Source organism: Petaurus breviceps, unplaced genomic scaffold, assembly GCF_028583685.1.
Source record: "Petaurus breviceps papuanus isolate PSGF00001 unplaced genomic scaffold, PetGlider_PUasm1.0 37, whole genome shotgun sequence".
NCBI classification, from domain to species: domain Eukaryota; kingdom Metazoa; phylum Chordata; class Mammalia; order Diprotodontia; family Petauridae; genus Petaurus; species Petaurus breviceps.
In genome coordinates this window covers 106490368-106502793 of record NW_027186296.1, presented here as the reverse complement: position 1 = coordinate 106502793, position 12426 = coordinate 106490368, and the positions used below count along the sequence as shown (strand labels likewise).

At 36.6% G+C, this 12426-nt stretch overlaps 1 protein-coding gene across 2 annotated transcripts in view; it reads right to left on the bottom strand.

Moving 5' to 3' along the window:
- Positions 1 to 12426, bottom strand: part of BTAF1 (B-TFIID TATA-box binding protein associated factor 1) — a 119114-nt gene that overhangs the window by 34327 nt on the left and 72361 nt on the right. For both annotated transcript variants that reach the window (XM_069099223.1, XM_069099224.1), the window contains exons 17-22: positions 11948 to 12090; positions 10492 to 10666; positions 9073 to 9276; positions 6700 to 7126; positions 5269 to 5459; positions 175 to 328 (exon numbers count right to left, since the gene is read on the bottom strand). In XM_069099223.1, the coding sequence (XP_068955324.1) occupies positions 175 to 328; positions 5269 to 5459; positions 6700 to 7126; positions 9073 to 9276; positions 10492 to 10666; positions 11948 to 12090 (1294 nt within the window). The remainder of the gene's footprint in view (positions 1 to 174; positions 329 to 5268; positions 5460 to 6699; positions 7127 to 9072; positions 9277 to 10491; positions 10667 to 11947; positions 12091 to 12426) is intronic.

The following is a 12426-nucleotide window of genomic DNA, read 5'->3' as shown; positions in this document are numbered from 1 at the left end:
CACATACAGGATGGAGTGGAGGCAAATTAAAATGAACCTGTATCCTTTTCCACCATTTGATTAATAACTTACCAACCTAGTCTGGAATAAATGGATGAGAACCATTTAGCTGTGTGTTTATCACCACAAAGGTGAGACCTTTAAAAACCAAAATCAGCAAAGATTTATACATACCAAAACTTTTTATATTAATTGTATTCCTCAGGGGGCCAACCATAGCATCCCAGAGATGTGGTAGCCTTACAGCCATTTCACGACCAAAATGCTTCACAATAGTTGACAAGGTAAATTCAGCCCCTCTCCGTTGCACTAAATATGGTTTCTGTGCCTACAATTAAGCATTATTTTCTTGAGAAATAGGCTTCTATCAAAACATTTAAATATTATAAACAACAAATTATAAAAAGTGACCAAGGATTGTTAAAAAGGGCTCTTTGTAATTAAAAAAAAAAAAATTACTGAACATATTTTCCATGTCTAAGGAGAACTACAAACTAGTCCCAGCTCTATTAGCTAGCTGTGTGATGATGTTCATGTGAAAACTTTTCTGGGTCTCAGTTTCCTCTTTTGTAAAAATGGATTGAATAACCTCCAAGGTCCTTCACATCTCCAAAAAAAAAAAAATCTAATTACAAGTTATGCTACTGATATAATACTCAAAAGACTTGATAGGGAATTTATAGTTGGTAAAGGTTCCATAAAGGTTCTAAAAAGAACAAAAACATTTTTAAACTATTACTCTATACCTTTTCAATGACAAAAGTTAGTCAAAAAGGAGTTACTAATTTTTAAAGGCAATAAAAGAAAAAGCAGGAAGATGTTTTTATATTCAATACTTCCAAGAATCTGATTTCACTTGGATGAGTAGACATTTTTACAGATGCAGAAGCAATCCTTCCATGGCTCGGTAGATGGTAGTCACTAGATGCCATAAGTAAAAATGCCATCACCTAGTGAACAAACAACATTCTGGTGATGACCCTCTCTAAATTTAGCCAGGCTGGTCCTTGAAAGACACACATACATGGTTTGGTATGAGTCATAAAGCCCTTCCTTAGCTTGTACATTGCTGGCAAAGGCTCAGGGAACCCTCCAAGATACAAAGAAGTATCATAGTGACACTTCAATGGAAGATTTTCAAATAAATTTTACATGCTTCTACTAGATTATATGAAATACATTTGGAACGTATTTTGATTGGATTCAATTCTCCACAAGCTCCTGAGCTACTATAGGATTCTATTGTCTTAAGTTAAATAATTAACAACTACATTTAACTACTCTCAAGAGTATTACTGTGAAAACTCTATAGCCATAGATAGGTGAGGGGAGAGCTGAGTTTTAAAGTTGTAATTGTTATGAAAACTATTCAATATTTCCTACACCAATTTTTTCCCCCAAAGCAGATGTTCAAAAATGCAAATCAAAGACCTGATTATAGTATAAAACAAAAGGCCAACGTTCTGCTATGATGGCAGAAGGGAAGTCATTATAAAATTAACTAAAAGTTGTATGAGATAGAGCATAAAGGGAGTTAATGGAATTCAAAGGCTACTGAGTCCACCATGAATGTTACATGAACTCAATTAGGCCCTCATTATGGCAAGTCAATTCCCTAATTGACTATCCTACTCAACAAAGCAGCTCGTCGAAACCTTTTCATTTCTCTTCAAATCTCCCATGACTCTCTGTCTCCTTACTCTCTCAGCTGATAACCTGCCTTCATATTTCACTGAAAAAAGTGAAACCATTTGCAAAAAGCTCCTCCTCATCTCACATGACTCAGGTGGGTCCTTCTTCACCTCAGTCTCAAATTAAGAGGTAGGCCCTTCTCCTTGCCAAGACTAACCCTTCTGCATACACAAGTGATCCTATCCCATTTCATCTTCTTCAGAAGACTGATCCCTTTATCATTCTCACTCTCTCACATAACTTCAGTCTCTCCCTGTGTACAGGCTACTACTCTTCTGTCTATAAACTATACCTATGTCTTCCTTGTCCTCAAAAAACCCCTCACTTGTTTTGTCCATCCTCATTCGCAAAGAGTGTCAGGCTACAGAGGAATAAGAATTGAAAAAGGGCTATTAGGCCATCTATCAATTAAGATCATTACTCTTCATCACCCTCTTGAGACCCTCTTCTCTCTAGGTTTCCATGACACTACTGCACCCTGGTTTTCTCACCTGTCTAAATGCTTTTGTTAAGTCTTTTTTGTTCCTCTTCTTCCAGGTCACATCCACTAACTGTGGGTATTCCAAAGAACTCTGTCCTAGGCCCTCCCCTTCTCCTTTCCCTTTATACTATTTCAAATGGTAATCTTGTCGACTCCCTTGGATCCAACACCATCTCTATGCTGCTTGTTCTAAATGTACTTTATTCAGCCTAAACTCCACTCACACCTCCAAATTCCCACTCAACGTTTCAAACTGGATTCCTATGGGCATCTAAACTGAACATTATTTTTATCCCCTCAATCTTCTCACCTCTAAACTTTCCTATTAGTGTTGAAGGCACCACCTTCCTCCTTTTCAGCAAGGCTCACATGCATCACCCTCGACTCTCACCTATTTCCAGTTAATAAGTCCTGTTTATTTGATCACCATAACATCTGTCAAACATGCCCCCTCCTCTCTGTTGACATTACTGTCCTTTCAGTGCAGGCACTCAACAATTTCACCATTCTAGTGGCCCACTGGGTGGTCTGCCTGCCACAAGTCTCCTCATTCCAGTCTACTTGCCATTCAGCTGTCAAAGTGATCTTTTTAAAGTGAAAAGTCTGATCATGTGACTCTCTCCTCAATCCCAGGGATCCTCATCACTTCCAGGATCAAACAGAAAAATTTCCATTTAGGGGCGGTTAGATGGTGCAGTGAACAGAGCACTGGCCCTGGAGTCAGGAAGACCTGAGTTCAAATCTGGTCTCAGACACTTAACACTTACTAGCTGTGTGACCTTGGACAAGTCACTTAACCTCAATTACCCTACCTTCCCCCTCCAAAAAGAAACAAACAAACAAACCTTCCATTTGGTGCTCAAAGACGTGCATAACCTGGTCATTCATTCTCTCTCCACCCCAATACTTGTCACTGGTCTCCTTGTTGTTCCTCTGGCCGTCTCATGCCTGGAATGCGCTCTCTCTCTCATCTCTACTTCCTGGCTTCCTGCAATTCCCTGCTAAAATCCCACTTTCTATAGGAAGCCTTTCTTGAGCCTTCTTAATTCTAGTGTCTTTCCTCTGCTGATTATTTCACCTTTTGGTGGATGTATGTGCTGCCTTCATGCCACTTCTAGCAATAGAGTACAAGCTCTTTGAGTGCAGGAACTGGTTTTTTTTTTTTTGCCTTTCTTTATATTGCTAATGCTTAGCATAATGTCCAGTATGTAGAAAGTGCTTAATATTTACTGAATGCATATTTTATAGGCACACCTTCTATTTGGCAATGTATACTCTACTCTCGGAGCTAGAATGGGCAGTGGGTATCATTTAATACAGCTCCATTTTAGGAATGAAAAAATTAAATACCATGGGTAATTTACCATGTGTCAATTAGAAAGTACTTATTAATGGATAATCCATCTTAAAAGTCAAACTAGAAATAAAAACCTCAATTTGCCTCCAAGTCTCTTAGAGAGAGTGAGAACAGATTCCAATTATAGCTGGAATGATATGATGAAAGTTCCAAATGAATACTGGAGTACAAAGGCATAAATTACTTGTCATTTCTCAAAAACAATGTCTACAGATTGCTACTTTTTATCCACATGCATCATCCATGAACATTAAAATGAAAAGTTTTCATTTGAAAAACTGGGACTCCCAGGCTCTAGACTGTCCTGCTAAACAAATCCTGATTTGTGCTGCATAATCTTTTTATTATTTTAATTGCACCTTTCCAATTGTGTCTTTCCTAACTGTGGCCACCTTCTTATAGTTCTAATCAAAATCTAATAATTTCTCATGAATTCTGAATTTTTCCTGTATGCTCAGTCTGCTGAAAGTCAAATCAGGAGTGCAAACTCTAATTTTCTCTCTCTCTCTTTTTTTTTTGGAGGGCAACTGGGGTTAAGTGACTTGCTCAAAGTCACAGGGCTAGTAAGCATGTCAAGTGTCTGAGGCCAGATTTGAACTCAGGTCCTCCTGACTCCAGGGCCGGTGCTCTATTCACTGCTCCACCTAGCTGCCCCAATTTTCTATTTTTATGAAGCATCTTTTGAAGTATGTTAACACAACTATACAGTATAGATGACTTACCACCATGTATCACTGGAGGGAGTGCCTACATTGGGAGCTCCCTATCCTAATGAAAACAATAGGCCTGAATCAAAACACAAAAGCACATCAAAATATACAATGAATTTCAATAGCATCTGAGGATTTTTCATTAGGGTAGGCAATTCTCCTTGAGGAAATCTCCTCTACCAAAGCAGAATGGCACCTACTTGAAAGCTGCCTGTGGCATGAAACGTTTAAAGTTAATTAACTGCTCAGAGTCAAAGAGCCAGCAAGTATCAGAGACAGAACAAGTATCATACTTGAACTAATAGAGTACCGCCCTGGAGTCAGGAGGATCTGAGTTCAAATCTTGCATCAGATACTTAACACAAAAATTAGCCATGTGACCTTGGGCAAGTCACTTAACCCCAACTGCCTTCCAAAAAAGAAAAAAAAAAAACCCCACCACCACCACCAACAAACCACAACTGTTATTTCAGGGATAGATGGATAAGTTAAAAAGTAACATAAAAAAGAAAAAGTAAATGTAGAAGCATGTAAAATTAATTAACTCTCTCTAAGAACTGGTATTTTTACTAAAGGAATTTTTTTAAAGGGTCACAGACAGTTCTTATTTATTCATGACAATTTTTAAAAATTAAAGATGAAAAATTTGCAATAAACCTCTTTCTGCAGATATTTAGGCTGTATTTTAGCTGTTGCTTACTGTAACATAGATAATGGAGTTATCTGAAGTTTGTGAACTACTACAGAATACAACTAAGGTTTACTACTTTGAGAGCATTTATGAAGGATTAGTTGATAAAAATTCCAGCAGGTGAGAAAAATTTTAAGTAAATTGGTAGATTTTCTAACCCTAAAGGCTAGACTGCTACAAACACTTATTGGTAGATTTATTTCATGACAATCAAGGTCCTTTTACTTTGAAATGCTAAATGTATTTTGGGATATTAAAATGGTGACAAAATTAATCAATGATGTACATGGTTTGTTTGTATTTAAAAACCAAAGGAATACAAATCGAAAATATGTACCTCATCCAGTTCAGCAGGGATATTTCCACTGCTTCCTGGGGGAAAATCTGCAAGCTGAGCTTTTGCTGCTTTAGGAGTAGGGCCACGTCTGCTTGTGATGGCAAAAGCAGCTTTCTGATGCCTGTAGAGTGTGATTATACCTCTGTGCTTAGTGACAGTGTGATGCATTCCATCTTTATCCGTATTTTGTCCTCAGGAAAAAAAGTCACATTATAGAAGATTAACAGTGACAAAATCTAATAAAATTCAATAATGACAAACTTACATAGAATATAAAGAAAAAGTACATTTAAATTGTTGTGATCTACTCCTACAAAGAATACTTTTTATTTTGACACTGAGTGATATTTTGATTTGCAGTACTTAAAAACATTTTTTTTGCTACTTCAACATCCTCATGTCTAAAGAACCTGTCACTTAAAAGTATAAAAGTTCATTAGAAAATTGTAGGATTGATTTTTCTTTCTTCAAATATACCAGAAATAATATGTAAGAATGTATCACAAGAAAATAAAAACATTTCAAAAAATCTCTTTTGCATATCCATAGTCAATATAAACTTCAGAAAAAAAAATCCTTTGTAAAATACTGTTTTTGAGTGGTAGCAGATAACAGAGAGAGAATTGCAAGGGAAGAGAGAGGATTATAATTTGTAAGATGCTGAGATCACTCTCTGTTGGGTTATGTGGTGTTTTTGCAAGATATATTTTATATGGCTTGTGTTTTTTTCCCCCATTAAGTTCACAGGACATATTTGTGACAATCTGCTTTCCCAAAATATTATTAACAGAACTTAGCGATATATCTCATATAAGTTATTAGAGAAATTGTGTTATATACTTTCATATATTGAATCTGCTCCCAAGGCACTAGAATGCATGAAGCAGTTCTCATCTCCACTTATCACCCTAGAGACTACTTCATTAGGGAAAAGTCAAAATATAAGGTTTTTCAGATTGATGTGCTTTACAACTGTTCCAGAATTCAATGTGTCAATTCAGAAAATGAGAAAACTTCAGTGAGAGTAATTATGTTACACTACATTTGAAATGATTTAATCCCCTTTTCTCTCATCTCTTCTCAGACCTACCAGGCAAATGAATTTTTTCATAGTGCTAATATTGGCACAGAAGGCCGACATCTATCTTAGATGTTTCTTGTATTAGGATTTCCTCCAAACACATATAGTATAACTACTACTAGTTAGTAGGGAAGATATTATTTTATCCACCATAAATTCAAGCTATCAGAATAGTAACTAAATTCAGTTATAGCAAGGTTCTACCATGTTTAGAAAAAATCTATAGCAAGTTATAGATGTATATTTAAATTATATGGAGAAACAAATGAACATATTTTCATATTATTTTCATATTTTTACATATTTTCATATTTTCCCTCCCACCCCACATGGAAGTTTCAAATAGATACCTTTAGAATTTTCATGGCTGCTTTGGGGTGGTGCTGGACATGCGACACAAGGAGTAAGATGTGGGTCCACACACAGTGAACTACAGAGGTTTTTAATAATCTTTGAATTGGGACAAGGAGTTCTTGATGTACACTGCTGCAGTAATTTCGCTATGCACATAGCAGCATAATTCTGTACTAGTGTATTTTCTTCTTTCTTAATAGTCTCCATTAATGGTTTTATTACAGGGTTTAATTTTTCTGGAAGCTGCTGTAAATTCACAACTGCGCATGCAGCAAATGTATGGACTCTCAATTGCAGCACCTGCCATTCCTGATTTGTTTCTGCAACAGTCATTTGAACTTGTTGCCGCTTATTATCTAAATGCTGTAATACTTTTGGACTTAAACTGAAAGATGATGTGACTTCATTAAAAACAGTAGTGACCTATTAAAAACACACAGAGAGCAAATAGTTAAAGAATGTCTACTTTGTATCAACCATCATATCCTAGACTTAATTTGTTTGAATTCCCCAGGAAGAGCTCATTTTATTTAAAAAAAAAAAAAAAGAACTTTCAAGTTCTTTTAATAGGATATTTTTATGAGGACAGGCTATCAAACAACAATTACTATCAACAGTGAAGCTGGGTGATGAAAAAGACAGCAGATTTCAATGTAGACGACATGCATTCAAACTCTAGCTCTGCTACTTACGTCATTCTAGGTAAGTGGGATTCTGGGTTTTTAGGTTTCTGCTTCATTATCTGAAATGAGGTAGTTTGGACTAAGTGATCTCAAAGATCACTTTGCTAATTCTAAACCTTATAACCCACTCTTTTCTCCCAGCCCTCCCTCTGAAGAAGGTGCTAATGAACAAGGAAATAGCTTAAGGTGGCCAATGGAGAAGAAAGAAGTATCTAAAATAGCTTTTGAACAGTTGACTAAGTTCGATGTTATCACTGGGTTTAATGTTGAAAAAGCTGGAGAGATCATCCAGCACCTGTCCCCTTCCCTCCATCTCCATTTTATAAATGAAAATGAAGTGTGGGCTAAAAATTTGCCCAAATCGTAGGGTAGCAGTAAGTAGAAGAGCCAGGATTTGAATCCAAGTATTCTGACAAGAAATTCAAAGTTTTTCCCACTGCACCATGGTCATTAGCAACTAATTTTTAATCAATGAATGTCTATTCACTGATTTAGATAACAAAATGTGAAGTCTAAAAATCTTTTTTTTTTTTTTTGGAGGGGCCAATTTGGGTTAAGTGAATTGCCTAAAGTCACAAGGCTAGTAAGTGTTAAATGCTTGAGGCGAATTTGAACTCAGGTCCTCCTGACTCCAGGGACAGTGCTCTATTCAGAGCCCCACCTAGCCGGCCCACACTAACAATCTTTTTGTCTAATTAGTAGTTGAATTATGAGTCAGCTTAAGCAAGTGGGCACATTTTTAACTTAAGTCTTTTAAAAAGCATTCAGAAGTGCCACTGAAAGGTTAGATCACTTACAGGAAAAATCTAGTAGTAAATTAAGAGATAAATTGAATGCAAAAATTAAAATTTGTTGTACAGCAAAGTAAAAATTCAAGTCATCATCCATCTTTGGTAAAGCATTTTATGTGCAAAAATCAGTATTTAATTCAAAAATATGCTTTGACAAATTTAGAGAAATTCTATAATCCAGAGGATCAAATTTAAAAGATAGGGAGCCTAGAAGGAAAATGGCAATAGCAAGCTTTTCCTCACAGTTATACTTAAGTCAGTATTCATCTACTCATCTCTCCTTAGGCTAGACAGGCAAAGGACAAAGATCCCTAATATCAATGAGATAAGAATGTTACTTCATGCCTTATTCCAGAACTCAAGTAAAGGACCTAAAGTAATTATATCTCCTTGTCTTGGTCATTTGAAAAGGAAAATGGAATAGTGCAGAGATAGGAGAAATCTTTTCTTTCTCCTTTTTAAAAATTTTTTTTATTTGATGCAGACTAGGTGGGATCAAATTAAGGAGAATAGATAAATATTAAGGTGGAACAGGTAGAACAATATATCTGAATCTATTCTTCAGAATTTGAAAATTATAGGAAAGGAAAATATAATTCCAGGAAAGGAGGACATAATAACTATGACCTTTCCCCTAATGACCTAAATAAGGATGGAAATGAACTTTCCTTCTTAAGCTATAGTTCTGGTTTTAAGAATAAGCAATGAACTAATTTTAAAAGAGAGGATGTTATCTGACTAAAAATGATCTTGTCACAAAACACACTGTGCCCCCCAAATAAGCAGTTAAAACAAATTAATTTGCTTTTAAGGTAAATATGGTTTGAATAGTTTCTAATATTTTTTATTTCATGTCATATCTAAAATTAAGGAATGGAAAGTTCCATGAACTCACCAGCTCATTAGCTTGATCTATAGTAAACACACTGTAATTCACTCTGCTATTAACTTCAATATGTGCATCAGCTAATGATGTAATAAGCTGTTTACATTCATTCTGCATTCGTGTAAATGGAACAGCAATTTCATCATAATACAGATGTTCTGACAGGATACCAAGTAAACGTGGCTGCACAGCTAAGGCAACAGCTTTACATTCCTAAAATAAAATCGCATATAATGGGATTCAAATATGGGTGCTATATGAAAAAGCCATAAATATCATGAGTTTCTTCTCTTCCTTCCTCCCCCCCACCCTGCCCCAGCCAAGAAAATCCTCTTAAAATTTTAGAATAGTCAAGATAAATGATTAATTGGCATCTGAAAAGATTCTGGAATGGAAATTATAAATTACTTAAAAGAGAAGAGCAATTCTCTTAAGTGACTAAATTTTTTAAATAGGAAGAAAAATATGGTTTAAGCCTACTTCCAGGTTGAGCATATATTTAAAACTACATAATTATAGAAAGAAAGTAGCCTCTCAATTTAACTGCACTTTCATTCTCTCTACCTGTCTCAGCCATAACTGAGATGGTCTTTCTGGTGATCCTCAGATTAGGCACTTAGTACCTACATTTGCTGCTCACTGCTGAGAAAGGTCAATGCACAACCCCAACTGCTTCTCTAGTATACTCTCCAAATTAAAAAGGAGGAGGGAGACTTGATTCTCCCTAGAGGAGCCTGGATCACTGCAGAGCAGGACAGTTCTTTTTAGGCTCAGCTCTGACAACCAAGTGAAAGGGAGATGTATATGTCTCACAAAGCAAGTGCTAAACATAATTTCTCAAATATAGTTAAAAGAACAAGCAAAACTAGCAAGTATCACTTTTGAAATGTAAATGCAATAAAATTTTACCACACCTTTGATGTGCGTTTCAGCTACAGTTGAAATGTCTGGAAAGAATGCTTGAAAATATGAACAGCTGGGACCAAAAGGAGAAATTTTATTTCTCCCTGGGACCAAAAGAACACCCTAATAGGTTACCATGTATACCCATAAACCATTTTTAAGCTTTTAATAGTGCCTAAGAGGGACATAAAAGAATTATCAATATCAATGAGACTGAGTTAAACTTGAATATTTTTAAGGGGCTATTTCATGATGATCTAAAGGATGAAGGGCTGAAGTTGAACATGGATATGAATGGATTACTCAATTGAAGGACTGGGGGCCCTGTGAGGAGAAAGTTTAGGACTAAAGCAGCCATTTGGGGAGAAACAAACATTTAATCTAATCTCGTATGATGCATCTGATAGATTTCACATACAAACAGTAGACAGAACCACACAAAAATGTCATTTTTTTCTATTGTGAAAGTGTAAGTTCAATTGAAACTGGTTACTTGAAACTCAAAGATAGAGCAAGATATCTTACCTTCTGTAAAGCAGCCCATTCACAGATTACTAAAGAAACACTAATCCTTTGCAAAGCAGATTTTGAGTTCAGGTGGAAAAGTAGCAACTGGCCAAGAGATTCAGCTGGTTTAATGTCTTGAGAAGCTACATTTACACTTGGATCACAAATATTGCAACAAAGTGCTCCTAACAACCTTGGGGGAAGAAAAAAGATTAATATTTACTCAAAAATTAATTTTCCTTAGTGTAGCTAGATTTTCCCCAAAGGCTAGTGTGACTGAAAGCATACGAGAATAGAAGTCAGAAAAAACAATTCTAGTAACTGTTCTCTGTGTCCTTAAACAGGTTGGTGATTTTCTGAATTTTAGTCTGTCAGTCAACTAAGCCTTTATTAATCACCTACTATGTGCTAGGTACTGTGCTCAGCACTGAAGATTCAAAGAAAGGAGAAAAGCTGCCCATGCTTTCATGGAGTTCAGTCTAATAAGGGAGACAATACATAAACAATGGTGAACATGTAAATGATAGACAAACAAGCTCCATTCAGGATAAACTGGAGATAATCAACAGCGGGAAAGCACTGGCACTAAGAGAGATAACAAAAGCTTCTTGTAGACAGTGGGATTTAGCTGAGAGTTTAGGGAAATCAGGAGGTGGAGATGAGGAGAGAGTTTCAGGTCTGGGGAACAGCAAGTAAAAACACTGGATATTGGGAGATGATAGTCTTGCTTAAGGAACAAAAAGGAGGACCACATCAGTGGATCACGGAATATGTGGATGGGGATATAAAGTGAAAGAAGGATGGAAAGGTAGGAAGAGACCAGGTTATGGAGGGCTTTACAAATCACAAAGGATGTTATATTTATTTGATCCTAAAGGCAACAGCCCCCAAAGCTAACTAAAAAGGTGGATGACATGGTCAAGACTACACTTTGTGAAATCATTTTGGTTGCTAAATGGAAGGTGGACTGGAGTGGAGAGAGTAGAGGTAGGGAGACCCAGCAGAAGGCTACTGCAGCAGTCCAGGTGTGAGGTGATAAGAGCCTGTCCCAGATTTGGGGGGGGGGGGGGGGGGGGGTGTGGAGAGAAGGGATAATACATGAGAGATTTACAAAGGTAGAAATGACAAAACTTGGCATCTGATTGGATATGGTGAGATGAGGTGAAGACAGTTTTTTAAAGAGTTGAAAATGGCACCTAGTTTTTGAGTCTGGGTGACTAAAAGGTTATCAGTGTCCTTTACAGTAAAAGGGAAGTTAGGAAAAGGGGCAGCTTTGGGGGGGGGGGAAGATAAAAAGTTCCATTATGGATATCTTGCTTTAAGATGTCTTCAAGCTTCTTCAAATGAGCTCTTGGGAACCTTGGAAGAGCTTCACAAAAATAAGGTGGTATTAATTCCTAAAAACAAGATATTGACCTATTTAAAACCTCAATGTCACTTTAAAAATAGAGTTTATTCCTCACTGTATACTTACTTGGCTGCCATCACTCTGGCTCGCATAACAACAAAATCTCTCATTGCAGGGTCTTCCATAACGCTATCTGCACCAGCAATATATTCTTGCAGTACTTCTTTACTTTGGTTTTGACTCTGGCGCATCTTACCACCCGTTTTTTCCTGAGGAAATAGAAAGTACAAACAATAAAATGTAGGAACTGGCAGCTCTCACAAAATCTAAAAATTGTGGAGTTATAAGAGTTCTGAGAAACCACCTAGTCCAACTCATACCTGAAAAAGGATCTCTGCTCTAACACACCTAAGCAGAAGTCATGCAGCCTTTGCTTAACTGTCTTTTGAAGCAGCTTCATACACCCTGGAATAGTTCTAAGTGTTAAGTCTTTCTTCACACCAACCCTCCATTTCTCTAATCATACCTTCCACCCACTGCTCCCACTTCTTGCCTCTTGGTCACAAATGAAACCAGCATCCTTTGCAGGAAGTCCCATCTCATTT